The 27,698-nt window shown below is 52.8% G+C and overlaps 1 protein-coding gene across 3 annotated transcripts in view; it reads right to left on the reverse strand.

Moving 5' to 3' along the window:
- Nucleotides 1–229: 229 nt before the first annotated feature.
- CUNH16orf96 (chromosome unknown C16orf96 homolog) overlaps nt 230–27,698 on the reverse strand; it is a 43,956-nt gene continuing 16,487 nt past the window's right edge. For 2 of the 3 annotated variants that reach the window (XM_032144913.2, XM_058434125.1), the window contains exons 3-16: nt 25,211–25,291; nt 24,943–25,029; nt 23,408–24,827; nt 22,113–22,198; nt 21,021–21,131; nt 13,825–13,899; nt 12,625–12,789; nt 9,204–9,322; nt 8,626–8,688; nt 7,677–7,769; nt 6,468–6,627; nt 6,175–6,274; nt 1,594–1,674; nt 230–859 (exon numbers count right to left, since the gene is read on the reverse strand). In XM_032144913.2, the coding sequence (XP_032000804.1) occupies nt 642–859; nt 1,594–1,674; nt 6,175–6,274; nt 6,468–6,627; nt 7,677–7,769; nt 8,626–8,688; nt 9,204–9,322; nt 12,625–12,789; nt 13,825–13,899; nt 21,021–21,131; nt 22,113–22,198; nt 23,408–24,827; nt 24,943–25,029; nt 25,211–25,291 (2,859 nt within the window). In that variant the 3' untranslated portion in view covers nt 230–641. The remainder of the gene's footprint in view (nt 860–1,593; nt 1,675–6,174; nt 6,275–6,467; nt 6,628–7,676; nt 7,770–8,625; nt 8,689–9,203; nt 9,323–12,624; nt 12,790–13,824; nt 13,900–21,020; nt 21,132–22,112; nt 22,199–23,407; nt 24,828–24,942; nt 25,030–25,210; nt 25,292–27,698) is intronic. The other variant, XM_058434124.1, reaches the window with a different exon arrangement.

Consider the following 27,698-nt stretch of genomic DNA (forward strand, 5'->3'; position numbering starts at 1 on the left):
ACCACCATGCCCAGGTAATTTTTGTATTTTTAATAGAGATGAGGTTTCACCATGTTGGCCAGGCTGGTCTCAAACTCCTGACCTCAGGTGATCCACCCACCTTGGCCTCCCAAAGTGTTGAGATTACAGGCGTGAGCCACCGCTCCCGGCTGGAAAAGTGTTTTTAAAACCACTTGATGTTGTATTGAAAATAGATCAAGGAATTAAATTGGCTTGTTGGAAAATTCACTCTAGAAAGTTGTGTTTATATGACAATGTAGAATGAGAACGTGCACTGTGCTGTTTGTATTTATACGCGCAGGATAAAACAGCCACTGGGTCAACATGGGGGTCCCCTACACAGACCCTTCCCCTCTATCCAGGGCCCCAGCACCCTTTCTGGGCCAGGCTCAGGGCCCGGGGTCTCAGCCGGGGACGTGAAGGGGACCTGGTACAGTGGGGAGGGCACATGGGTCTCAGCCTCGGACGTGGAGGGGACTTGGGGTCTCAGCCGGGGACGTGGAGGGGACCTGGTGCAGTGGGGAGAGCGCATGGGTCTCAGCCTCGGACGTGGAGGGGACTTGGTGGGGGTGGGGGGGTGCATGGGTCTCAGCCTCGGATGTGGAGGGGACTTGGCGATGGGGGGCGCAGTGGGGTGGGGCTCACGGGTTGGCAGGCTCCTCGGGGGGCTTCCTGCTGACTGGGGATGCAATGTGCAGAGCTCTTGAGAGCCTGGTGGACCCTGGGGCCTGCTGGGGGTCCCTTAGGGGTGGAATCAGCGGTGGCAGCAGCGGCAGAGGTGGCAGGGAAGGTGGTTGAGCTGGCATCGTCGCATGAGGGCCTGAGGCAGCTGAGCGGGCACTGGAGCGGGGGCACAGGGCTGGGAGGGGCAGGAGAAACCCCAGATGTGTGCCAAGAACCTTCTGGGAGATACTATCCTGACAGGGCCATCCCCACTATAGAGAAGAGAAGCCCAGGACTAGAAGCGCTGTACAGGCCATGGCCGGCTGGGCGCCATACCTCGCCTGGGCCTTGGGCACCCTAAATGTCCTGGGTGGGTGACCCAAGATAAATGACACCAGGAATGTTTGCTTAAATGGAGCAGAGCCCCCGGGAGAGAACATGGAGCTTGGAGTCCACGGATCGGGGCTCAGCTCCCAGTTCACTAGCTCTGTGATCTTGGGCCACAGCTCAAGGTGACCGAGCTTCCGCTCCCTCCTCTGTGAAATGGGCAAACAGTGCCTACCTCACAGGAGTTGGGATGAGGTTCGGATGAGATAAGGGAGAAACTGCCTTTGAAAAATCTAAAGTACCCTCAGATGCCTGCTACATGGTGATTCAAACCAGAGGAGCTCAGTTCCTTCCAACCTCAGTTCCCTTGTCCCCACCCCTGCAGCTGGGTGGATGCTGGGGACAGATGCCTGGCCTGGGCAACGGGGACGGCACCAGGGCCAGGAATCATCTCTGAAGTGCCATGGGCAGGAAAAGCAGGCAGGAGATGGAGGAGGTGGACAGGAGTGCCCAGGCAGGGTGTGGGGGGTGGGATGAGCCGAGGAGGGACTGGAGACCCTTCCAGAATCACAGCTGTGCCGGGGCTGGGAACCAGGTACTCACGGGGGCAGATGGCGCCAAATAGGGCACTGGAGTGCACACGGTCATACAGGCTTTGTGACGGGGGACACGGAGGCTTCGCAGCTTAGCAGAAAAGAAAAGAGACAGGTGTGGGTGGCATCCACCCCTGGGCCTGTGTCAGGCCGATCCCAGCACTGGCCAGGCTTCTCCCTCTGGTGGGACCAACCCCATTTCCCAGGCTCCCTGGTCCATTCCTTTATGGGATAATCAATGTTCCTCCCTCCTTGCCTTCTTTTTTTTTTTTTTTTTTTCTTGAGGCAGGGTCTCCACTCTGTCACCCAGGCTGGAGCACATGCAGCCTTGAACTCCTGGGCTCAAGCAATCCTCCTACCTCAGCCTCCCCAGTAGCTGGGACTACAGGTGTGCGCCACCACTCCCAGTTAATTTTTTAAATGTTTCTTAGGGAGGAGGTCTCGCTTTGTTGCCCAGGCTAGTCTTGAACTCCTGGGCTCAAGCTATCCTCCCACCTTGACCTCCCAAAGTGGTGAAATTACAGGCGTGAACCATTGCTCCCAGCCTTCCTTGCCTTCTTGAGTGGAGAGTGTCTCAAGGCTAAGATAGAAAAGAAGGCTCTTTGAAAGTAACTCTAGGCCAGAGAGGAGTGCGACGTGATTGCAGCACAGTAAGACACAGGTGAAATGCTGGCAGGGCTATTTATGGTTTAGCTGTCCTGCTGGGGGCCAGAGCACCTAAATGCCCCCATCTTCCTGTCCTTCACCTTTGTTTTTTGTTTTTTTTTTCATTATTCGAAGTAAAATCCACATAATGTAAAATTAACCAGTTTAAAGTGCACAATTCAGAGGCATTTAGGACACACACAGCATTGCACACCACCACCACTACCTTGTTCTGAAACTTTCCCATTACCCCAAAAGGGGCCCTGTCCCCATTAAGCAGTGACTCTCCCTTTCCCCACCCCAAACCCCAGCCCCTGGAAATCACCAATTTTCCTTCTGTCTATAGATTTTTCTATTCTGGACATTTCTTTTCTTTTTTCTTTCTTGTTAGTCTGAGACCAAGTCTCATTCTTTTGCCCAGGCTGCAGCACAGTGGCGCAATCATGGCTCACTGCAGCTGGAACCTCTTGGGCTCAAGTGATCCTCCCGCCTCAGCCCCCCAAGTAGCTGGGACTACAGGGTGCCTCACTATGCCTCGCTAATTTTTGTATTTTTTGTAAAGGTAGGGTTTCACCGTGTTGCCCAGGTTGGTCTCGAACTTCTGGGCTCAAGTGATTCTCCGGCTTCAGCTTCCCAAAGTGCTGGGATTACAGGTGTGAGCCACTGTACCTGGCTTTGAGTCTGTTTTGAGTTAGAGGGTTCTTTTGGGGAAATAAATGAGTGACACCAGCAAACTGATCAAGATCTGGCCACAGACAGGTTTCCAACTGATTTCTAATACAGAAGGTCCCTGATTTACGATGGTTTGACTTAACCACTTTTCAGCTTTAAGATGCTATAAATCCATCACAATTTCAATGTAATATATAGTAGTCAATAAGTTACATGAGGCTGGGCGAAGTGGCTCACACCTGTAATCCCAGCACTTTGGGAGGCCGAGACAGGTGGGTCACTTGAGGCCAGACGTTCGAGACCAGCCTGGCCAACATGGCAAAACCCTGGCTCTACTAAAAATACAAAAATTATCCAGGCGTGGTGGCACACGCCTGTAGTTCCAGTCACCTGGGAGGCTTCTGAAGAGGGAGGATTTCTTGAGCCTAGGAGGTTGAGATGGCAGTGAGCTGAGATTGCCCCACTGCACTCCAGCCTTGGCAACAAGAGCGAAACTCCATCTCAAAAAAAAAAAAGATAAAGCAGTTGACGCCATCATGACTGAAGTCCTGGCTTGCTGTGTGGGTCTTGGGAATGCATGAGCCAAGGGGGAAAGCCCCTCCCTCTAGATGACAGCCCTTGGGGAGGCCAGTGAATGAGTGGGGACAGGACTGGGTGCATCAGATGTGGACTCCATCTGCCCTGGCCCCCCGGCAAGCAGCCCTCACTCAGCTGGTCATTTGTGAAATTCCTTGGCAGGTTGTTGGAGGGTGAAGGAGGTGGGGCAGGGCCTGGCACGAAGTCGGGGCTCATTAAATATTAAATATTAGCCACTGTTGTGATCCTGCCTGGTGATCCCTGACGCCCAGCCTGAGCCCTCCTAGCAGATACCAGGCAGGGGGCAGGGGCTGGAACGGCCAGTCCTCTCGAGGAGAAGCCACATCCTGCCCAGGAGAAATGCAGGGTTTGAGACGGTGTCTGGCCCGCCTGGAAACAGTGTGTGTTGAATGGTGCTCCCCAAAAAGATACATCTCTAGAAGCTGTGAATGTGACCTTATTTGGAGAAAGGGTCTTTGCAGGTATAATTAGGTTAAGGATATTGAGATGAGATCATCCTGGGTTAGGTCGGGCACAAATCCAAAGACAAATGTCCTTATGGGGGACACAGGAGAGGACACACAGAAGAGAAGCTCACATGGGGACAGATGAGTGCCAGGGAGTGCCAGCGACCCCAGAAGCTGAAGAGGCAGGGAGGGACCCTCCCTAAGCCTTTGGAGGGAGTGCAGCCCTGCTGAGTCCTTGATTTAGGATTTCCACCCTCCAGGACAGCGGGAGGACCAACTTTGGCTGTATTTTGTTTTTGTTGTTGTTTTTGTTTGGTTTTGTTCTGTTCTGGTTTTTTTGTTGTTGTTTGTTTGTTTGAGACAGGGTCTGGCTCTGTCGCCCAGGCTGGAGTGCAGTGGTGAGATCATGACTCACTGCAGCCTCAAATTCCCAGGCTCAAGTGATCCTCCTACCTCAGCCTCCAGAGAAGCTGGGACTACAGGCGCACGCCACCATGCCCAGCTAATTTGTTGTTGCCCGGGCTGGAACTTCAGCTGTTTTTTTTTTTTTGAGATGAAGTCTCGTTCTGTTGTCCAGGCTAGAGTGCAGTGGCGCGATCTTGGTTCACTGCAGCCTCCACCTCCTGGGTTCAAGTGATTCTCCCGCCCCAGCCTCCTGAGTAGCTGGGATTAATGGCGTGTGCTACCATGGCCGGCTAATTTTTGTATTTTCAGTAGAGATGAGGTTTCACCATGTTGTTCAGGCTGGTCTCGAACTCCTGACTTTGTGATCTGCCTGCCTTGGTCTCCTAAAGTGCTGGGATTACAGGTGTGAGCCACCATGCCCGGCCAATGGGACGGCGTGCTACATGGGCCAGGGAAACAAGGAACTTCAGCTGTTTTAAGCCACCCTGCTTGTGGTAATTTGTCTTGGCAGCCCCAGGAGATGAATGCAGGGTGCCTCCTCCTTTGCCCAGCACATTGACGAAACAGTCCCCCTTCCCTTCTTCCATGTCTGGTCTTCGAGTGAATGGAGGCACAGTGTTGGCAAGAAAGAATTTCTGCCGGTTGGCCAGGCGCAGAGGCTCATGCCTGCAATCCTCGCACTTTGAGAGGCCAAGGCAGGTGGATCACTTGAGGCCAAACACGGCAAAACCCCTTCTCTACTAAAAATAGAAACACTAGCTGGGCCTGGTGGCAGTCGCCTGTAATCCCAGCTACTCGGGAGGCTGAGGCAGGAGAATCGCTTGAACCTGGGAGGTGGAGGTCGCAGTGAACCGAGATCGCACCACTGCACTCCAGCCTGGGCGACAGAGCGAGACTCCGCCTCAAAAACCAACAAACAAACAACAACAACAACAACAAAAAACCCAGAATTTCTGTGTGTGGAGTTCAGGCCCCGGCTATCTTGTGGCTCTGGGACCGCTCCTCATGGGGCGGTGTGTGGCTCCCACCCAGCGGCAAAATGTAGAACTCCCCACCCCCAAAGGGGAAGAGCATTCAAGGGGTGTGCAGAGAAGGCTCCTCTTTTTGTCCTTCGAACCCAGTGATGGACTCCAGAGTCTTGGAGTCCCAGCAGGAACCGGCCAGAGCCGGGCCTCAGCACTGCAGCAACCACGTCGACTGATTCCAGATGTGCACAAGTCTGGTCTCCCCCTGGCCCAACCCTTGCCTGTGATATTAACACATAGCCTCTGGGGTCTGGCCCAAGTCTCCTCCTTGTCACCCCACTGCCCCACCCCAGTCTCCGCCCTTCAGGGAGACTCAGCGTCCTGAGCTCCTGCCTATGACTGGCTTCCACCCACCACAGGGCCTTTGCACCCACGGTTCCTGCCACACGACCACTCTCCTCTCACCTGACCCCTTCATCCAGCTACGTCCTAGTCCCTCTTCAAGGGCTTCAGGGCAGCTGTCCACTCCCTCCTCCGTGGACTGGCGTCCCTTGGCACCAGCCCAGCACCTTTCCTAGCCCATCATCCTTCGTCACAGGCCATGGTCCTGTGGCCACGGCCCTCTCTCTGGTCAGCTGTTGATCTCAGGAGCAGCAGATCCTTGCTCCCGTGGTCTCCCTCCCCCATTACAAAGACCGAGTCTCCTGGGGGCCTGCTGTGACCCAATTTTTGTGACTGACTGTGTGAGGACTCCCCGGTCAGGGATAGTGCTGGCTCTCGGCCCCACCTGCATCCTCTCGCCCTGCCCAGCAGAACCAGGGCCCCAGGCAAGGATGCCCCAGGGAGCCCCACGCCCCTCACCTGCCAGCTCCTTTGCGATGGCCGAGGGCTGAGCCCCGCTCTGGCTATTCATGCGGCCTCTGTACAGGATCCCATCCACGCCCAGGATGTCCACCTCGGCCTGTTGGATGGCCCAGGTCCTAGGTTAGGGAGCCCCCGACCCGATCTGCCCCCGAACTTTGGTACCTGCTGAAGCCCAGGAGACAGAGTGCAGCCTCTGCTGGGGTCGCCCCCTGCTCGGGGCCTGGTCCCACACCTGGGATTGGGGTGTGCTGACGTCCACCCTCTGAGAAGGAGGCCCCGGCCAGACTCACGTTGTCATAGTTGATCACGTGGGGATCCCCGTAGGGATAGAGCGTCGACAGGTTGCAGGACTTGCACTTGAGGCTGGTGGCGTTTTGGGGGCCATCACCCCAGTCCTGCTGACAATCCTCCTGGATACCGAGGTCCTGGAGCTGCAGCCGCTGCTGTTCCCTGCGGCAGGGCAGTGGGTTAGCAGCGACCTGGAGACCCTGCACGCCAGAGCCCAGGACGGGCCCCAAGGGCCTGGCCAGCATCGAGGGAAGACCAGCATTTCTTTCAGCTTGCATTTAGCTGGAACGGCCAGGCAGGCCTGGGGCCTGGCGGATGGATACAGACACACACACTGGGGCGGAGGAATCAAATTGAGACCTGCATTTCCCCAGACCTAGCCATTTCCCTTTGGACCCCTGGCCTGAAGAGCGTGTCCTTCTAATGTCTTGATCTCAAGGAGCCAGGGAGGGAGGGTGGCAGAGTCAGCAGAGGCCCCCACGTCCCTCCCCTTCCCATGGCTGTGGTGACTATTCACCGGTTCTTCCCCCACCTGGCCAGACGTCCCCACAGCAGGGTTGGAGGCTGGGGAGATCCCTAGAGCTGTGGGATGTCAGGAAGTTGAGGGGTGCGGCTAGGACCCAGGGAGCCAGCTGGGTGCGGTGGAAACCTGAGGGTTTGGACATCAGCCCTGGACTTGCTAGCAGTGACCTTGGGCAGGTCATTGCAGTTCTCTGAGCCTCAGTTTCTTCAACTATGACATGAGATGGTAACAGGATACATCTTAGAAGGCAGTTGTGAGGACTCAACAAGGCCAGGTGAGCCCCAGGGCTTGGCACAGTGCCTGCTGGGCACAGCAGCGGCTCCCTGAGGGTCCCCATCATCACCGATTCCCTCCACCAAGAAATAGGGACATGGGCATAGGAACCCTAGCTCACAGGGGGTTGTGAGATTTAAATAAGAAACACTCTAACATTTCTTGGCCCACAACAGATGTGCAGTAAATATGTCAGCTCCTCCCTCCGCCATCATCTCGTGGGCCTGTCTGCCGCCCCAGCCACCTCTCGGAGTGCCTGTCATGTGAAGGGCTGGCCATGTCCAGGACAATCTTAGGTCCCTGGGCCTGGAGGACGTGTCTCTGCAGGAACAGGGTTCCCAGGCTCCAGAGCAACCTCCATGCGTAGCGGCCTCCATGCGTGGCGGCCTCCATGCAGGGCGCCCACCCTGCTCACCTCATCTGTTGTCGCTGCAAGTACTCGTAGCTGTTGGCGCTGGCTGGCCGTAGCCGGGACAGCAGGTGGGCTTTGCGGATGGTGATCAGCTGTCTGTTGGAGGACAAGGGCGCAGCAGGGGCTGTGAGAGGCATGCTAGGCCAGCAGAGGGCTCGGCTCCCACCCCTTCAGGAAGCCTTCCCAGCAGGAGGAAGGAGGTGCGGACTCAGGTCACCACCCTCGAATGCCAGAAGTCTCCACAGCATAGAAGTAGAAGGGCCCCCACCGAGAGGCATCTCAGGAGCTCTGATCATCACAGTAAGACACAAAAAACAACTGTTCTATTTCTAAAAGTAAAAACCAGGCTGGGCGCGGTGGCATACACCTATGATCCCAGCACTTTGGGAAGCTGAGGTGGGCGGATCACTTGAGGTCAGGAGTTTGAGACCACCCTTGGCAACATGGCCTTTTTTTTTTTGATATGAGGTCTCACTGCCACCCAGGCTGGAGAGCAGTGGCACAATCCTAACTCACTACAGCCTCGAACTCCTGGGCTCAAGCCATCCTCCCATCTCAGCCTCCTGAGTAGCTGGGACTACAGGCAGCCGCCATCATACAAGGCCGCATATTTGAATATTTTTGATGGCTGTAGAACAGTGTATGTGGACATGTGTATCTTGAAGGCTGGGGAACCCTGTATATGAATGTGGATACACATGGCACATATAGAACAGTGTACATGGATGTGTATGGACTTGATGGTACAGAACAGTGTATGTGGATGTGTAGATACCTGGTGCATAGAGAATGCTGCATGTGGACGTGTATGGACTTGATGGCTGGAGAACGCTGTATATGGATGTGTAGACACACAGCATGCATGGAACAGTGCACATGGAAGTGCATGGAGATGACCTCCATGGGCCCCACAAGCCCTTAGGGCCGGGGCACCCTGGGCGGTGGTACTCACGGGCCAGTCATCATCTCCACGGGCCGGTCACAGGAGATGCACTTCACACGCTCGAACAGCTTCCTGAAAGGCACATGGTCATCAGCCACTGCCCCTGCTGGGCCCAGGCCATGTGTGGGAGGCTGCAGCCAGCCAGGGCCCCAGGGCTGCACCCCTCCTGCCAGTGCCCGGCCCAGCTCAGCCCCACAGGCCCTGTAGTCTCCAACCACTCTTGTGGTTTCTCTGCCGCCTCAAACACAAGGGATGGTCTTTAAAGCTGTGTGAGGGGCGGTCTGAGGACAGGAGCCCCATAAATATTGGGTCCCTCTGCCTGGGGCACTGTCTGGGTGGGGGTTGGGGTCCTGGATCTGCCCAGGTCCCCTTCCCTCTCTGAGCCTTGGTTTCCCCATTGGTGGGAATAGGGCTGGATCACCTCTGCCAGCTCAGGCCACAGCTTCCCTCCTCCTCAGTGCTCTCAGCCACAGCCAAGCCCCTCTCATCCACAGGTCTGGAATCTTTCCTCCCAGAGCTTCCAGGGTGTGTCCCCCACAGCCTGGGCAGCAGGACCCCAACCAGGAGGGGCTCGAGCGGGCACTCACCTCCTAAAGCCGGCAGCACTGTCAGGATCCAATCTTAAGCCCTCAATCAGCAGCTTCCGGATGATTTTCCAGATCTCTTCCATTTCTTTCTTCAAGGGATCCAGATCACTGTGGACTAACTGCCAAAAGCCAAGGTGAAGACAAGAAAGAATAGTCAACGAATTCACACCCTGCCTCCTTCCAGAAGAGGGTTGCAGCAACCTGGGAAGTTACAGGGTGTAACAAAATTCAACTAAAATAGTGAGGGACTCCGGGAAAGGGAAAATGACACAGCTTCGATGAGGCTCAACCCCTACTAGATGCTATTGGTAGAGGGCAGCTGCAAGGTGAGCTTCCTAGCAGCCGAAGCAAAAAACACCATCAGCTACTGTCTCCAAAAGGCCAAATCAAACCAAGCTCAACTGGAGGCTGGGTGGTCTGAGAAGCCTTTCTCGCAATGGTCCCACTGCATCTGATATTCACACACTCAACACATGTTTATTGAGGGTCTGTATGTAAAGTGGGCAGGTTTATGGCGTTTAGTATATTTACAGACTTGTGTGACCATCATAATCAATAGTATTTATTTATTTATTTTTAATTTTATTTATTTATTTTTGAGACAGAATCTCACTCTGTTGCCCAGGCTGGAGTGCAGTGGTGTGATCTCTGCTCACAGCAACCTCCACCTCCCGGGTTCAAGCAATTCTTCTGCCTCAGCCTCCCACCTGGCTTTTTTTTTGAGAGGGAGTTTCGCTCTTGTTGCTCAGGCTGGAGTACAATGGTGTGATCTCAGCTCACTGCAACCTCCGCCTACAAGGTTCAAGCAATTCTCCTGCCTCAGCCTCCCAAGTAGCTGGGATTACAGGCGCGTGCCCCCACACCTGGCTAATTTTTTTTTTTTTTTTTTTACTTTTAGTAGAAATGGGGTTTCACCATGTTAGCCAGGCTGGTCTCAAACTCCTGACCTCAGGTGATCCGCCCACCTCAGGCTCCCAAAGTCCTGGGATTACAAACGTGAGCCACCATGCCTGGCCTAATTTTTGTATTTTTAGTAGAGACGGGGTTTCACCATATTGGCCAGGCTGGTCTCAAACTCCTGACTTCATGATCTGCCCGCCTCAGCCTCCAAAAGTGCTGGGATTACAGATGTGAGCCACCGCACCTGGCCTTATCTATTTACTTTTATTTTATATTATTTATTTATTTATTTTTGAGACGGAGTTTCACTTCTGTTGCCCAGGCTGGAGTGCAATGGTGCGATCTCGGTTCACTGCAACCTCCACCTCCCGGGTTCAAGCGATTCTCCTTGCCTCAGTCTCCCGAGTAGCTGGGATTACAGGCCCCCACTACCGCATCCAGCTAGTTTTGTATTTTTAGTAGAGACAGTGTTTCACCATGTTGGCCAGGCTGGTCTGGAACTCCTCATCTCAAGTGATCCACCCACCTCTGCCTCTCAAAGTGCTGGGATTACAGGTGTGAGCCACCGCGCCTGGCCAAAAATAGTTTTTTTAAGTAGAGATGGAGTCTCGCTATGTTGCCAGGATTGGTCTCAAACCCCTGGGCTCAAATCCTCCCATCTCAACCTCCCAAAGTGCTGGGATTACAGGTGTGAGCCACTGTGCCACCTGAGGGAGTATTTTTTTGAGACAGAGTCTCACTCTGTCGCCCAGGTTGGAGTGCAGTGGCGTGATCTTGGCTTACTACAAGCTCTGCCTCCCGGGTTCAGGCCATTCTCCTGCCTCAGCCTCCTGAGTAGCTGGGACTACAGGCGCCCGCCACCAGGCCTCGCTAATTTTTCTTGTATTTTTTAGTAGAGACAGGGTTTCACCGTGTTGGTCAGGATGGTCTCAATCTTCTGACCTCATGATCTGCCCGCCTCAGCCTCTCAAATTGCTGGGATTACAGGCGTGAGCCACTGCGCCTAGCCGATGGAGTATTTTTTTTAAGTTACAGAAATGGTGACATTTCACTAATAAATATTTGAGTGTGATAACATTTTATTATATAACCACAACACTATTATCATGTTTAATACAATTAGCAACAATTCCTGAGTTGGATGTCAACTCCAGCCCATTTGTAGATGTGGTTCAATTAAACCAGGAAACAAGTAAAATCTCTTCATGTGTTGCTTTTGGTTGTTCTGAGCCCTTTTATTTTATTTTATTTTTTTTTTTGAGATAGGGTCTCACTCTGAGTGCCTGCCAGGGTGCTCCTGCTGCCCAGGCTGGAGTGCTGTGGCACAATTTTGGTTCACTGCAGTCTCAACCTCCCAGGCTCAGGTATTCTCTCACCTCAGCCTCCTGAGTAGTTGGAACTGCAGGTATGTGCCACCGCACCTGGCTTTTTTTTTTGGGGGGGGGGGGGACAGAGTTTCACCATGTTGCCCAGGCTGGTCTTGAACTCCTGGGCTCAAGCGATCTGCCTGCTTTGGCCTCCCAAAGTACTGGGATTACAGGAGTGAGCCACCACACCTGGCTGCAATGTCTTTTATGATGGAAGGCAGTCACCCTCCATCATCCCTCTAATATCCTGTTGGTTACACAAGTTGGTCCCATTCAACATGGGAGGGGGCTACACAACTGTGTGGATACCAAGAGGTATGGTTGGCGACCGCCCTGGAGGCTAACTATGCCACTCTCCTGGCTGGGTAAGTGCAGAGATGTGGGGTGGAGGAGGAGAGTCTCTGAGGGACGTGACAGTCATTCATTTATTCATTCATCATTTACTGACTGCCAGTGATGTGTCAGACCCCGGGGAAATGTCTAGAGGAGTCATACCCCTTCCTCATAGTAGACTGGAACAGTTGGTCCAACGACAGTGCTACATGTTTCTTGCAACTGAGGTGGCTGGACTGGCCCAAAGAGGTTAAATTTGGTTTAGAATCAGGCAGCTCTGGGTTTGAGTCTCAAGCTCCACCATGAGCAGCAGCGTTTCCTGAGGGAAGTATAATAACCTCTCTGAGGCTCAGTGTTCTCCTCAGTGAAATGGGGATCAATTCACTTATTGACTATGTATGGGCCAGGTGTCCAGAGTGAGGCCCTGTATGAAAAAAAAAAAAAAAAAGACATTGCTGCTTCTTCCTTCCCCTCTTGGATCATTTGCTCTGGGAGATGTCAGCTGCCATGTCATGAGGACACTCAAGTGGCCCAAAGGCAGAGTCCATGGGATGAGGAACTGAAGAGTGTTACCAACAGCCACGTGAGATAATTTTTCTTTGAATTGGCTCATCCAGCCTCATTCGAGCCTTCAGATGAGACCAGCACTGGATGACATCTTGACTGCAATTTCATGGGAAACCCTGAGCCACCCAGCTAAGCTGCTGGGTCACTCCCAAATTCTTGATCTTCCTAAACTGAAAACGTTTGTTGTTTGCAGTTGCTAAATTCTGGGTTAATTTGTTAGGAATAAAGTGAAAAATCAACATGGGGGCACTCACCTTGGTGTTCACGTCCTTGCTGAGCTCCTCCACAGCCTTCTTCCAGCTGTCCTCATGGATCGTGACCTTGAAGAGCATGCCCTGAATCATCTCGTTCAGCTCCAAGGCCACAGTCTCCAGGTCAACTCGGCTTGCCTTGCCTGCCAGGGCACTCCTGTCGGCTTTCTAGGGAGACAGGGAGCTCAGGGAGGCGTGGCTGCCGGGATGGAGGAAGGCAAAGCTGGGAGACATCACACCCCTTGGGTCTGATGCTTCTAGTTTGGGACTCTGGACTTTTAGCCTTGGCTTAAATGCAACCCTGGGGTCTATGTGGATTCAAACACGATCTCGAGACCAAAGCCAAGGTTTTCCTATAACAGGGAAGTTGATGTATGATTTTATTATTATCATGTGTTTTTTTGAGACAGGATCTTGCTAAAGGTTGCCCAGCCTGGATTGCAGTGGCACAATCACGGCTCACTGCAGCCTCCACCTCCTGGGCTCAAGGGGTCCTTCCACCTCCGCCTCCTGAGTGTCTGGGACTACAGGTATGCTCCATCATGCCCAGCTAATTTTTTAATTTTTTTGTAGAGATGTGATCTTGCTGTTTCCTAGGCTGTTCTCAAACTCTTGGCCTCAAGTGATCCTATCATCTCCCAAAGTGCTGGGATTACAGAAAGGAGCCACCCTGTGCACAGCTGATGTGTGATTTTCAAGTTCACATAACAAGAGAGTTAATAATCCTCAATTGCTGAAAATGGGAGTTGATGTGACTCCTGTTTTCCTTTTCTTTTTTTTTTTTTTTTTTTGAGACAGAGTTTTTGCTCTTGTTGCCCAGGCTGTAGTGCAATGGCATGATCTTGGTTCACTGCAACCTCTGCCTCCCAGGTTCAAGCGATTCTCTTGTCTCAGCCTCCCAAGTAGCTGAGATCACAGTTACCTGCCACCACGCCTGGCTACTTTTTGTATTTTTACTAGAGATGGAGTTTCATCATGTTGGCCAGGCTGGTCTTGAACTCCTGACCTCAGGTGATCCACCTGCCTTGGCCTCCCAAAGTGCTGGGATTACAGGCATGAGCCACTGTGCCCAGCCAACTCCTGTTTTCAATATGAACAAAGGGAGAGGGAAATTCTGGAAGACTCTCTGGCAGGCTTTGCCTGGATGGCGCCGTTTCCCTGGGAAGGGGAGCAGGGAAGGCAGAGGAACCTCTGCTCACTCACCTCTCTCAGCTCCTCCTCCATCGTGCTCTTATTCACCTTGTTCATTTCCAGTCTTTTGATTTGAGCCTGGAGAGTCTAAGAACAGAAGCACAGGCATGTCTGCCATCCTGGAGAGCCTTGAGGGTAAAATGCCAACCTCCCACCTCTATCACTGCCATGTGCTGGGGAGGGATAGCGGGCCGTGTGGACAACAGGCAGGTGGGTATGGGCGTTAGAAGACTAAGGCTCAAGGGCTCCAGGTGCCCAGATGAGAAGGGAAGGAACGTGCGACTTGGGACAAGCTGTCCCCTCAGAGGTGGTATCGTAGGAACTTTCCTCCATGGGGAGTTAGACCCAAGGAAGGAAAGCACAAACCAATGTGGAACGATTTCGCTCCCTGGATGTTTAAGGCATGTTTACCACTTCTGATCTGTCCTGGGGTCCCAGCAGGAATTCCAGTCTACTATCATCCGAGCACTTATCACAGCCACACACACTGTGCCCAAGTGTTAGGGGAAAACCTCACGTCCCATCCCCACAACTCCACAAAGAACCAAAAGCCCCCATGAATTCCACCCTCTCTCCAATTACTACATCCCCCTTGTAATAGGAGCAGCAGCTGGTCAGCTTGGGAAGAGTCTCCATTTCCCCACAGGGTCGGGCCATAGTGCCTGCAAAGCTGCAAACACGCTTCTACTTCTCTCTTCCTGTCGGGTGTCCCTCTCATGCTTACGAACAGAACTCTGGACTTTTAGCTGGAACCCAGCTGCCCAGAATCAAGATTCCATTTCACAGCCTCCCTTATAGCTTAGTGTGGCCACTAGGGTGTCAACAGAAGTGAATGAGTATCTTTAATGTGTTTCTTTCTTTTTCTTTTCTTTTTTTTTTTTACAGAATCTGCTCTGTCGCCCAGGCTGGAGTGCAGTGGCACGATCTCGGCTCACTGCAACCGCTGCCTCCTGGGTTCAAGAGATTTTCCCACCTCAGCCTCCCGAGTAGCTGGTGTCATTGGCACCCAACACCACACCTGGCTAAGTTTTGTATTTTTAGTAGATATGGGGTTTCACCATGTTGGCCAGGCTGGTCTCGAACTCTTGACCTCAAATGATTCGCCTGCCTCAGCCTCCCAAAGTGCTGGGATTACAGGTGCGAGCCACCGCGCCTGGCTCCAGTATGTAGTTTTCTATCCTTCCCCCTCTCTCTATTATCCTGAGTCTCCTGTGTCCATTATCCTGCTCGGTCTGTCTTTGCACATCTATGGCTTAGCTCACTTACAAGTGAGAACATGCAGTCTTTGCTTTCCACTTCCGAGTTGCTTCACTTAGAATAATGGCCCCAGCCTCCATCCAAGTCGCTCCAGAGCCAAGGGACACCTTGAGCCACCAGAAGCTGGGACAGGTGGGCCGGGCGCGGTGGCTCACGCCTGTAATCCCAGCACTTTGGGAGGCCGAGGCAGGTGGATCACAAGGTCAGGAGATCGAGACCACGGTGAAACCCCGTCTCTACTAAAAATACAAAAAATTAGCCGGGCGCAGTGGCGGGCGCCTGTAGTCCCAGCTACTCCGGAGGCTGAGGCAGGAGAATGGCATGAACCCGGGAGGCGGAGCTTGCAGTGAGCCGAGATGGGGCCACTGCACTCCAGCCTGGGCGACACACGGAGACTCTGTCTCAAAAAAAAAGAGAAGCTGGGAGAGGCGAGGAGGCTCCTCTGAGCTTTCAGGTGGAACACAGCCTATGACACCTTGATTTCAGAATTCTCACCTCCAGAACCCCAAGAGTGATTTGCCGCAGCAACCGCAGGGAACTGATCCAACCAGGAGGTGGCAGAATCAGGATTCAAACCTAGGCACGTCTGTTCCAAAGCCTGGGCTCTGAACCACAGGCATGCCAGGCCACCCCCCAGCCCAGCAGGCTTGGGCTCGTTTCTTTGCTGGAGTCTCTGTTTCCTCCTCTTTATTTTTATTTTATTTTATTTTTTTAATTTTTTGAGGCAGGCTCTTGCTCTGTCACTCAGGCTGGAGTAAAGTGGCTTGATCACAGATCACGGTAGTCTCAGCCTCCCAGGCTCAAGCAAGCCTCCTGCCTCAGCTTCCAGAGGAGCTGGGACTGCAGGTGACACCACCCACCTGGCTTTTTTTTTTTTTTTTTTAGAGACAGGGGTCTCACTATGTTGCCTCAGGCTGGTCTGGAACTCCTAGGCTCAAAGGATCCTCCCCCCTCAGCCTCCCAAAGTGCTGGGAATACAAGAGCCATCAAACCTGGCCTTATTTATGCTTTTTATTTTTATTTTTTGAGACAGGGTCTCAGTCTGTCACCCAGGCTAGAATGCAGTGGTGCGAGCTCGGCTCACTGCAATCTCCACCTCCCAGACTCTAGTGATCCTCCCACCTCTGCTTCCCCGATAGCTGGGACTACAGGTGCAAGCCACCATGCCAGGCTATATTCATGTTTTATAATCTTACTATTTTGGCTGGGCACGGTGGCTAATGCCTGTAATCCCAGCACTTTGGGACGCTGAGGTGGGTGGATCACTTGAGGTCAGGAGTTCGAGACCAGCGTGGCCAATATGGTGAAACCCCATCTCTACTAAAAATACAAAAAAATTGGCTGGACATGGTGGCTCACCCTGTAATCCCAGCACTTTGGGAGGCCGAGGTGGGCAAATCACCTGAGGTCAGGAGTTCGAGACCATGGTGAAATCCTGTCTCTACTCAAAAAATTAGCCAAGTGTGGTGGCACACGCCTGTCATCCCAGCTACTCGGGAGGCTGAGACAGGAGAATCACTTGAACTCGGGAGGCAAACGTTGCAGTGAGCCAAGATTGCGCCATTGCACTCCAGCCTGGGCAACAGAGTGAAATTCCTCCTCGAACGAAAACAAAAACAAACAAAAAAACCACAAAAATTAACTAGGCATGGTGGCACACGCCTGTAGTCCCAACTGCTCAGGAGGCTGAGGCAGAAGAATCGCTTGAACCCGGGAGGCGGAGGTTACAGTGAGCCAAGATTGAGCCACTGCACTACAGCCTGGGTGACAGAGCGAGACTCTATCTTAAAAAAAAAAAAAAAAAAAAAATTAGCCAGGCATGGTGACATGCGCCTGTAGTCCCAGCTACTCAGGAGGCCGACGTGGGAGGACCACTTGAGCCTGGGAGTTCAAGGCTGCACTGAGCCGTGATTAGGCCACTGCTTTCCAGCCTGGGTGACAGAGCAAGACCCCAAGCGACACTGGGAAACCTAAGTCTTACATGTAAGTCACATGGTGCAGAGCAAGACAGAGACACAGTTATGAGATCTTGCTCCCATCCTGCATTTGTCACCGTGCTACTGCCTTGTGTCATCTACAGGATTGCTTTCGGACTTAAGAGTTACTGTTATTCCTCGAAATGGTTTTCCTAACACTACTTGTGGAGTAATCCATCCTTCCTGTAGTGGTCATATGCTAAATTCTTGTAAATCTTAGATCTGGTCTTCTTGGCCTATTTTTTGTTTGTTTTTGAGATAGAGTCTTGCTCTCTTGCCCAGGCTAGAGTGCAGTGGTGCGATCTTAGCTCACTGTGGCCTCCACCTCCTGGGCTGAAGCAATTTTCCTGCCTCAGCCTCCCAAGTAACTAGGATTACAGGCATGCGCCACCATGCCCAGCTAATTTTTTTGTATTTTTAGTAGAGACACAGTTTCACCATGTTGGCCAGGCTGGTATCAAACTCCTGACCTCAAGTGATCCACCCACGTCAGCCTCCCAAAGTGCTGGAATTACAAGTGTGAGCCATCCTGCCCAGCCTTCTTGGCCTATTGATCTGCCTATTCCTACACTAGTTCTACCTTATTTTTTATTTTTCTTCTTTAACTATTGGTAATACAAACTATTTGTGTGGTTCAAAATCCTAAGATTGTATTTTAGTTTACTTTAGTTTTTGAGACAGAGTCTCACTCTGTCACCCAGGCTGGAGTGCAGTGGCATGACCTCAGCTCACTGCAACCTCCACTTCCTGGGTTCAAGTGATTCTCCTGCCTCAGCCTCCCTAGTAGCTAGGACTATAGGCGTATGCTGCCACATCTAGCTAATATTTTTATTTTCTTAGCGATGGGGCCTTGCTGTATTGTCCAGGCTGGTCCTGAAGTCCTGGCCTCAAGGGATCCTCCTGCCTTCGCCTCCCAAAGTGCTGAGATTTTTCCCAAGATAGAGTTTCGCTCTTGTTGCCCAGGCTGGAGGGCAATGGCACAATCTCAGCTCACTGCAACCTCTGCCTCCTGGATTCAAGCGATTCTCCTGCCTCAGCCTCCCGAGTAGCTGGGATTACAGGAACCTGCAAACACGCCCAGCTGATTTTTTTGTATTTTTAGTAGAGATGGGTTTTCATCATGTTGGTCAGGTTGGTCTTGAACTCCTGACCTCAGGTGATCTGCCCGCCTCAGCCTCCCAAAGTGCTGGGATTACAGGCGTGAGCCACCGCGCCTGGCCAGCAATGAAATCTTGATAGCACAAGAGCCAGGAAGCCGGGACAAGCGTCCTGGGACAAGGGATGTGCTCTGTTTTGGCACACGTGGCAGGGCTTCATCAGCTTCAGAGTCTAATAAGTGACAACTATGGACACGCAGGCAGACACTGCAGCCCCCGCACACCCCCATGCAGGGTCTCGCATAGCGCTGGGTGCACGTTGGACATGCTGAATGGAACTGGCTCCAGCTCCATGGAGAAAGGGCACCAAGATGACCCCAGGACATAATGGCCTGGGCCTCTCTGAAGAGCAGTGTTGGCAGGAGACCTGGTTCCTGGCCAGTGGTGCACGGTCTGAGCACGTACCCCTGCATGCAGTCCACCCACACTCGGCCCAGCATCTCCAGAGACAGCCAACCCTCCTGTCCACTCCCACTTCATAGGCTTGAATTGGTTCCCCTTTAATGAGTTCTTCCATTCAAAGTTGCCTCGAATGGGTCCCAGCCTGATTACAGTGTGGCGACCTTGGGGTCAGCCATACGCCATGGGTTTCCTTGGTCCCTTTTCCCCCAACACACCCCAATGCATCCCAGCAACAGGCCCCCGACTTGGAAGCCTTCATGGGAACAACCTTGCTGGGTTACTTATTTATTTATTTATTTTTTGACACTGAGTCTCGCTCTTGTCACCCAGGCTGGAGTGCAATGGCGCAATCTTTGCTCACTGCAACCTCCGCCTCCAGGGTTTAAGTGATTCTCCTGCCTCAGCCACTCGAGTAGCTGGGATTACAGGCGCCCGCCACCATGCCCGGCTAATTTTTGTATTTTTAGTAGAGACAGGGTTTCACCATGTTGGCCAGGCTGGTCTCGAACTCCTGACCTCAGGTGATCCGCCTGCCTCAGCCTTCCAAAGTGCTGGGATTACAGGTGTGAGCCACCGCTCCTGGCCCTTGGTGAGTTTTTGCTTTTTGCTTGTTTCTTTGCTTTCTTTTTTTGAGATGGTCTTTCTGTGTCACCCAGGCTGGAGTCGGTGATGCAGTCATAGCTCACTGCAGCCTCAACCTCCCATGCTGAAGCAATCCTCCCACCTCAGCCTCCCAGGTAGCTGGGACTACAGGCATGTGCTACCACACTTGGCTAATTTTATAATTTTTTTTTTTTTGTAGACACAGAGTTTTCTTCTGTTGGCCAAGTCTTGAACTCCTGGCCTCAAGCAATCCTCCTTCATTACAGGTGTAAGCCTCTGCACCCGAAGCACTAGGATCACAGGTATGAGCTACCACATTCAGCTAGTTTTTTCTTTTTTTCTTTTTTTTTTTTGAGACGGAGTCTTGCTCTCTCGCCCAGGCTGGAGTGCAGTGGCGGGATTTCAGCTCACTGCAAGCTCTGCCTCCCAGGTTCACGCCATTCTCCTGCCTCAGCCTCCTGAGTAGCTGGGACTACAGGCGCCGACCACCACGCCCGGCTAATTTGTTGTATTTTTAGTAGAGATGGGGTTTCACCGTGTTAACCAGGATGGTCTCGATCTCCTGACCTCGTGATCCACTCGCCTCGGCCTCCCAAAGTGCTGGGATTACAGGCGTGAGCGACCGCGCCTGGCCTTTTTTTTTTTTTTTTTTTTTGAGACAGTTTCGCTCTTGTTGCCCAGGCTGGAATGCAATGGCACAATCTCAGCTCAGTGCAACCTCCACCTCCCAGGTTCAAGCAATTTTCCTGCCTCATCCTCCCAAGTAGCTGGGATTACAGGTGTGTGCCACTACGCCTGGCTAATTATATATATATATATATTTTTTTTTTTAAGACAGAGTTTTGCTCTTGTTACCCAAGCTGGAGTGCAATGGCACGATCTGGGCTCACCGCAACCTCTGCTTCCCCGGTTCAAGCGATTCTCCTGCCTCAGCCTCCTGAGTAGCTGGGATTACAGGCATGTGCCACTACACCCGGCTAATTTTGTATTTTTAGTAGAGACAGGGTTTCTCTATGTTGGTCAGGCTGGTCTCGAACTCCTGACCTCAGATGATCTGCCCGCCTCAGCCTCCAGTGCTGGGATTACAGGCGTGAGCCACCACGCCCAGCCTAATCTTGTATTTTTCTAGAAGAGACGGGTTTTCACCATGTTGGCCAGGCTGGTCTCAAACTCCTGACCTCAAGTGATCCACCCACCTCAGCCTCCAAAGTGCTGGGATTACAGGCATGAGCCCAATCCCAGCTAATTTTTTTATTTCTGTAGAGATGGGGTCTCCCTGTGTTACCCTGACTTGTCTCAAACCCCTTGTCTCAAGTGATCCTCCCACTTCAGCTTCCCAAAGTGCTGGGATTACATATGTGAGCCACCTCACCCAGCCTAAATATTTCTTTTTATTATTTTTTTTTATTTTTATCACCCAGCCCAAAATGTCAGTAAATATTTCTACCGCTTGGCTCAGGGAAATGTTAAAAACATAACAGTTGGCACAAGAAGTTCTCTTAATCATTCACTGAGTCATTCAGCAAATGTGATGGAGCCTTCACTACCCCTGCCCTTCCAGGGGCAGGTGACACAGTGGCCAAAAAGACGAACAGTCCGGGCCCTTCTGTTTATATGGTTGAGGGTGGTGGTGGGATTCGTTTGCTTTTCATTGAAGTGTAATTTACACACGGTAAAATGCCAGTAAAGTCCCACCGGTTCCCAGCCTCAAGTGCATCCCCAGCTCGTGCAGAACCTTCAGGAAGGGTCAGAAGGTCTGGATGAGGAATTCTCCCTTTGCCAGCCCTTCTCCAGCCCACCCAGGCCTCCTAACCTTGAACTCATCCATGCGAATCTGCAGCTTCTCCACTGCCTTGTCCAAAGTGATGTAACAATCCTTTATTGTCTCTATTTGGTTGCCCCAAATTCTCTCAAGTTCTTCCTCCTAAAAGGGGGAGACACAGACATCCCAGGCCTCTGCTTCTGAGGTTACCATGGCCGGGAAGGGACCTGAGGGAGGGTTGAGGCCAAGAAGAATGTACCAGACCAGGCTGGGCATGGTGGCTCATGCCTGCAATCCCAGCACTTTGGGAGGCCGAGATGGGTGGATCAACTGAGGTCAGGAGTTCGAGACCAGCCTGCCCAACATGGCGAAACCAGTCTCTACAAAAAATACAAAAATTAGCCAGGTGTGTTGGTGGGCCCCTGTAATCCCAGCTACTTGGGAGGCTGAGGCAGGAGAATTGCTTGAACCCAGGAGGCAGAGGTTGCAGTGAGCTAGGATCATGCCACTGCACTCCAGCCTGGATGACAGAGCAAGATTCCATCTTAAAAAAAAAAAAAAAAAAAGGTATCAGACCAGGCGTCTTCCACCTGCCATTTTTTTTTTTTTTTTTTTTTTTTGAGACGGGACCTTGCTCTGTCACCCAGGTTGGAGTGCAGTGGCATGATCTTGGCTCATTGCAGCCTCCACCTCCAGGCTCAAGTGATCCTCCCACCTCAGCCTCCCAAGTAGTTAGGACTATAGGAACACACCACCACACCTGGATAACTTTTGTATTTTTTTGTAGAGAAGGGATCTCACCATGTTGCCCAGGCTGGTCTTGAACTCCTGAGCTCAAGTGATCTGCCTGCCTCAGTCTCCTAAAGAGTTGGAATTACATGCATGAGTCACTGCACCAGCCCCACCTGCCATCTGAACAGCTACCTGAGACACAGAACCGTGCAGCCCCACACCTGCCAGGCCCCCCACACCAGTGGATCCGCTTTGCAAGGTAGCAGCTGCCTTTGCGGCCAGCTCGCTCCCCCCCAGCCTCTTTTGCTACACAATACAGCTGCACCTGGGAGGGTGGCAGAGTCAAGGAGTCTTCCGTCAGCTCACCTCAAGCCGTCATTGCCTCAAAAGCCCTTCGCTGGAGACACTAACCTTGAGCCTAGATTTCTGGAGGCTGCCAATCTTTTTCTGCAATATGTCCACTGTTGTCCCGAGGCTGGAAGGGCCTCCCATATTGGCTGAAAGCAGAGGACAGGGTGGCTGCTGAGGGCTCTGATGGAGGAAGATGTTTCTGTTGGGCTCTAGCTGCTTCTCTTACAGAACATCTCAGGCAGCACTGCTCACTGGAAATGCACTGGGCCTTTCAGCTTGTGTTATCTTTTTATTTATTTCTTCACTATTTTTTAATTTATTTATTTTTTGAGATGGAGTCTCGCTCTGTCACCAGGCTGGAGTGCAGTGGTGCGATCTCAGCTCACTGCAACCTCCGCATCCCGGGTTCAAGCGATTCTCCTGCCTCAACCTCCCAAATAGCTGGGACTACAGGCACCCACCACCATGCCTGGCTAATTTTTTTGTAGTTTTAGTACAGACGGGGTTTCACCGTGTCAGCCAGGATGGTCTCCATCTCCTGACCTCGTGATCCGCCCGCCTTGGCCTCCCAAAGTGCTAGGATTACAGGCGTGAGCCACCACACACAGCCAATGTTTAAAAATTTTTTTAGAGACGGGGTCTTGATGTTACCCAGGGTGGTCTCGAACTTCCAGCTCAAGCAATTTTCCTGCCTTGGCCTCCCAAAGTGCTGAGATTACAGGCATGAGTCACCATGCTTAGCCAATACAATACTGTTTTATGGGCTATCACAAAGGAGTTTTGTTGTTGTTGTTGTTTTTGAGATGGAGTTTCGCTCTTGTTGCCCAGGCTGGAGGTCAATGGCATGATCTTAGCTCACCGCAACCTCCGCCTCCCGGGTTCAAGCGATTCTCCTGCCTCAGCCTCCCGAGTAGCTGGGATTACAGGCATATGCCACCACGCCCAGCAAATTTCTTATTTTTAGTAGAGATGGGGTTTCTCCATGTTGGTCAGGCTCATCTTGAACTCGCGGTCTCAGGTGATCCGCCCGCCTCAGCCTCCCAAAGTGCTGAGATTACAGGCGGGAGCCACCACGCCTGGCCACAAGAGTTTTTGAGAGTAATTCTGGCATGCCATTTTCCTCGTGCCAACTTTAGACCCTAACAGCCTCCCTGCCCTAAGATAAGACCTCATTGTACATTCAACAGAAAATAATAGACTCGTTAAGAGCCAAATGCTTTAGCCAAAGGAATGAATGGCTAATGGTGGGATGTAGATTTTGTTGTGGAGCCCAGTGAAGGACAGGACGTACTTCTCAAAGGCTACAGGGAGAGCCCCACTCCCTTGTGCGCTTCCCAGGGCCAGACCAGGCCTACCTAGATAACTCAAGCGCTGGTTCAGGTTAAAGGACAGCTGGGCAAATTCTTCCTTCAGGGAGTCGTGTTTGACAGGTATCTGGGCTATGTGGCTCATGGAACACCTGACAGCCCTCTTCTTGTCTTCAGGGCTCGTGGCCTGCTTGGCAGCCACCATGGCCTGGGACAGGGCTGTATCGGGACCGATGCTGGCAGCAGAGCAGGAGGGAGAGAGGATTTCGTAGATTTCGGAATCATCGCCCAAGACCTGGGATTCTGTGGCTCCCCGGGAAGGCCCTGCACCCAGGACATCTGCAAAGACCCCTAGGGGCCCAGCTGCAGCCGTGTCTGTTGCAATGGTGGCCATTTTGGTGGCTGGGGCGTCCTTGACAAACTGGGCAGCAACTTTGGCTGCCTGGGCAGCGGAGGATGCGGCGGCTGCGTAGGCTGCAGCGGCGGCGGCGGCGATGGCAGCGGTGGTTTTCAGCCGGTGAAGGGCAGACTGGGGAGCCTTAGGCTGTGCTTCTTTGGGGTCCTCATCCTTGCCAACTCTATCCTTGGGGGCCCCATCCTTGCCACCTCTATCTTTGGGGACCTCATCCTTGTGAGCTCTAGCCTTGGGGGCCCCATCCTTGCCACCTCTATCCTGGGGGTCCACATCCTTGCCACCTCTATCTTTGGGGACCCCATCCTTGCGAGTTCTATCCTTGGGGGCCCCATCCTTGCGGGCCCTCTCCCGAAGGCCCCTCAGGCTGCGGACATCATTTTCCTCCCCCTGTACTTGGACAGCTGCGAGCTGGAGGGCTTCTCCCTGGTGAGACTGATACGGCTGCAGTGGTCGAGGCCACACTGAGCCAAACTCGGTGGCTGGTGGTGGGGCCCTGGAGGCTTGGGGCTGAGTTGGCCGCAGGACACCTAAGTCCCAAAAAGGCCAAGAGCCCACCCTGGGCCAGCCTTGGGGAAGAGGCCAGCGTCTGGGGAGTGCAGGCCAGCCTCCCGGCGGTGGAGGCTGGGCACCTGGGGCAGGCACAGGTCCAAGCACAGGCCAAGGTGCTGGCAAGGACCCAGGTGTCACACTGCGCCCTGGGACAGGCCCCAGGGTAGGCACAGGCTCCAGCTCCAGCCCTGGCACAGGTTCAGTCCCAGGTGCGGGCCCAGGTGCAAATTCAGTTGCGCGCCCAGGTGCAGACTCAGGCGTGAGGGCTGGAGGCTGCGCTGGCTCCTGGGCTCTGCTGAGTGAAACTGCTTGGGCAGATGAGCCTTCCGGGAGGACCTCTGGGACCTCGTAATGCCAGATGGTCTGCAGCAGCTGGGGGTTCTGGACGGGCTCGGAGACCTGGATGGCACGAGTAGCTTCAAGGTACTCGGTGGTCTGGGCCAGGGCAGCCTCTGGGAGCTGCTCTACGGACTGCCACAGGTCCAGCTGTGATGAACCAATTTCCTGCAGAAGAGGGGGCAGAGGGGCTCGGCTGGCTTCCAGCCCCGCCTCCCACTCTCAGTCAGCCGCCCGCCTGCTTCCCAGCTTCCTGCTAACCTCCCCTTCCTTCCTCACTCACTGAGGTGAACATGGCATCATGGAGGCCACTCCAGAGCACCATGTCCTCGGTTTTGGGGATGGTTTTAAACTTATTCTGGAGAGAAGCCTGCAGGGTGGGGGTAGAAAATGAGGGGTGTGAGCCTGGAGGGGGCAGTGTCCCCGACACCTGCAAAGAAACCTTTCCAGGCTGTATTCTCCTCCTTGCCCTTCCCTACCCTCAGCACCCAGGACACGGGAGGTGGAGGGTCCTGGGGGGAGTGGGGAAAGACAGGGATGGTGGCCCTCACCACTTCCCGCTGCAGTGCAACCATCTTCCGGTTCTGTATTTTGAAGTCTTCAGCGAAGATATCCATTTTTTCTGGGTGTACCTGTCAAAGGAATTGAGTCTGTGGACTGGGGGTCCAGGTTCTGTCCCACCCCTGCCTTTTCCCGCCTTAGCTCTAGGTGACTAAGAGCTTGAGAAGGAAGAATGGGTTCCAAACCCAGTGTTTCCCAGGGAGTAGGAAAGGGTTCCATGGGCAAACAAGCTTGGGAAATGATGGGCTTAAAAGCATGTCAGGCCAGGCACAGTGTCTCATGCCTGTAATCCCAGCACTTTGAGAGGTCACGGTGGGTGGATAACTTGAGGTCAGGAGTTCGATCGCAGCCTGGCCAACATGGTGAAACATCGTCTCTACTAAAAATACAAAAATTAGCTGGGCCTGATGGCATGCGCCTGTAATCCCAGCTATCAGGAGGCTGAGGAACCCGGGAGGCAGAGGTTGCAGTGAGCTGAGATGGCGCCACTGAACTCCAGCCTGGGCAACAGATTGAGACTTTGTCTCAAAAATAAGTAAATAAGTAAATAAGTAAATAAATAAATAAATAAATAAAAAGCATTTCAACAGGTTTCTGTACTGCAGGACTTCCCAGAGCCTTGAATGAGCCAAAGCACATTAAAAATCTCCAAGAGGGCCGGGCACAGTGGCTCACGCCTGTAATCCCAGCACTTTGGGATGCTGAGGTGGTTGGATCACAAGTTCAGGGGTTCGGGACCAGCCTGACCAATGTGGTGAAACCCCCATCTCCACTAAAAACACAAAAATTAGCCAGGCCTGGCGGCTCGCACCTGTAATCCCAGCTACTCAGGAGGCTGAGGCAGGAGAATCACTTGAACCCCGGAGGCAGAGGTTGCAGTGAGCTGTGATCGTGCCACTGCACTCCAGCCTGGGTGACAGAGCAAGACTCTGTCTCAAAAACAAACAAACAAATGAAAAAACACCTCCAAGAGACAGGCCAATAAGGCATTGTTTTTCTTTTCTTTTTTTTTTTTTTTTGAGATGGAGTCTCACTCTGTTGCCCAGGCTGGACTGCAGTGGCACGATCTTAGCTTACTGCAAGCTCCACCTCCCGGGTTCACGTCATTCTCCTGCCTCAGCCTCCTGAGTAACTGTTATCTGCCACCATACCCAGCTAATTTTTTTGTATTTTTAGTAGAGATGGGGTTTCACCGTGTTAGCGAGGATGGTCTCGATCTCCTGACCTTGTGATCCGCCCACCTCAGCCTCCCCCAAATGCTGAGATTACAGGCATAAGCCACCACGGCTGCCCCCCAGCCCCACCTTTTTTTTTTTTTTTTGAGACAGAGTCTTGCTCTGTCACCCAGGCTGGAGTGCAGTGGCGCGATCTTGGCTCACTACAATCTCCGCCTCCTGGGTTCAAGTGATTCTCATGCCTCAGCCTCCCGAGTAGCTGGGGTTATAGGTGCCCGCAACCACACCCGGCTAATTTTTGTATTTTAGTAGAGACAGGGGTTTCACCATGTTGGCCAGGCTGGTCTCGAACTCCTGACCTCAGGTGGTCTGCCTGCCTTGGCTTCCCAAAGTGCTGGGATTAAAGGCGTGAGACACCAGGCTCCGCTGAGAAGGCATTGTTTCTCTAACAGCTTTGTGTAAGGAGCCCTTCTGTGTAGCTCATGATGCAGCTTTTGACAGCGCTCTTTCTGCTCAGATGGGAGCCATCCAGCCCATGACTGAAGCTCCCACAGTTGCCATGATGATCAAATACAGGCCCTGATCTGTGAAGCCGGGAGGATACAGAAAATTACACTATTTGGGGGAAGTTGTTAAACCTGGAGGTGTGGAGAGCTGGCTTCAGACCCCAGCTGTGACTCATCAGTTGTGACAGGGACAGCTGCCTCACGTCTCAGGGACTCCACATCCTTCTATGCATGGTAGGGTGTTAGAACATACTTGGCTGATGGTTTTTGGCTACAGAAGGAGCTTGTATGTATGCCTGCACTATTATGATTGTTCCACTTTCCATGTGGACAGAGCTTTCCAGAAGGGGAAGAGGTTTTCTTTTCACTAAGTTGGTGGAATATAAGTCTGGTGTTGCCAAGACTTGGGGAGCACCTGCTTGAGAATGAAGCCAACTGGGAGGAAAGCTTCACTGAGAAATGTCAGTATTGCTGGATGCAGTGGCTCACTCCTGTAATCCCGGCACTTTGGGAGGCCGAGGCGGGTGGATCACGAGGTCAGGAGATCGAGACCATCCTGGCTAACACGGTGAAACCCCTGTCTCTACTAAAAATACAAAAAAAATTAGCGGGGTGTGGTGGCGGGCGCCTGTAGTCCCAGCTACTCGGGAGGCTGAGGCAGGAGAATGGCGTGAACCCGGGAGATGAAGCTTGCAGTGAGCCGAGATTGCGCCACTGTACTCGAAGCTGGGCAACAGAGCAAGACTCCATCTCAAAAAAAAGAAATGTCAGTATTGCATGAGTACCTAGATCTGGCC

Source organism: Hylobates moloch, unplaced genomic scaffold (assembly GCF_009828535.3).
Source record: "Hylobates moloch isolate HMO894 unplaced genomic scaffold, HMol_V3 SCAFFOLD_23, whole genome shotgun sequence".
Classification (NCBI taxonomy): domain Eukaryota; kingdom Metazoa; phylum Chordata; class Mammalia; order Primates; family Hylobatidae; genus Hylobates; species Hylobates moloch.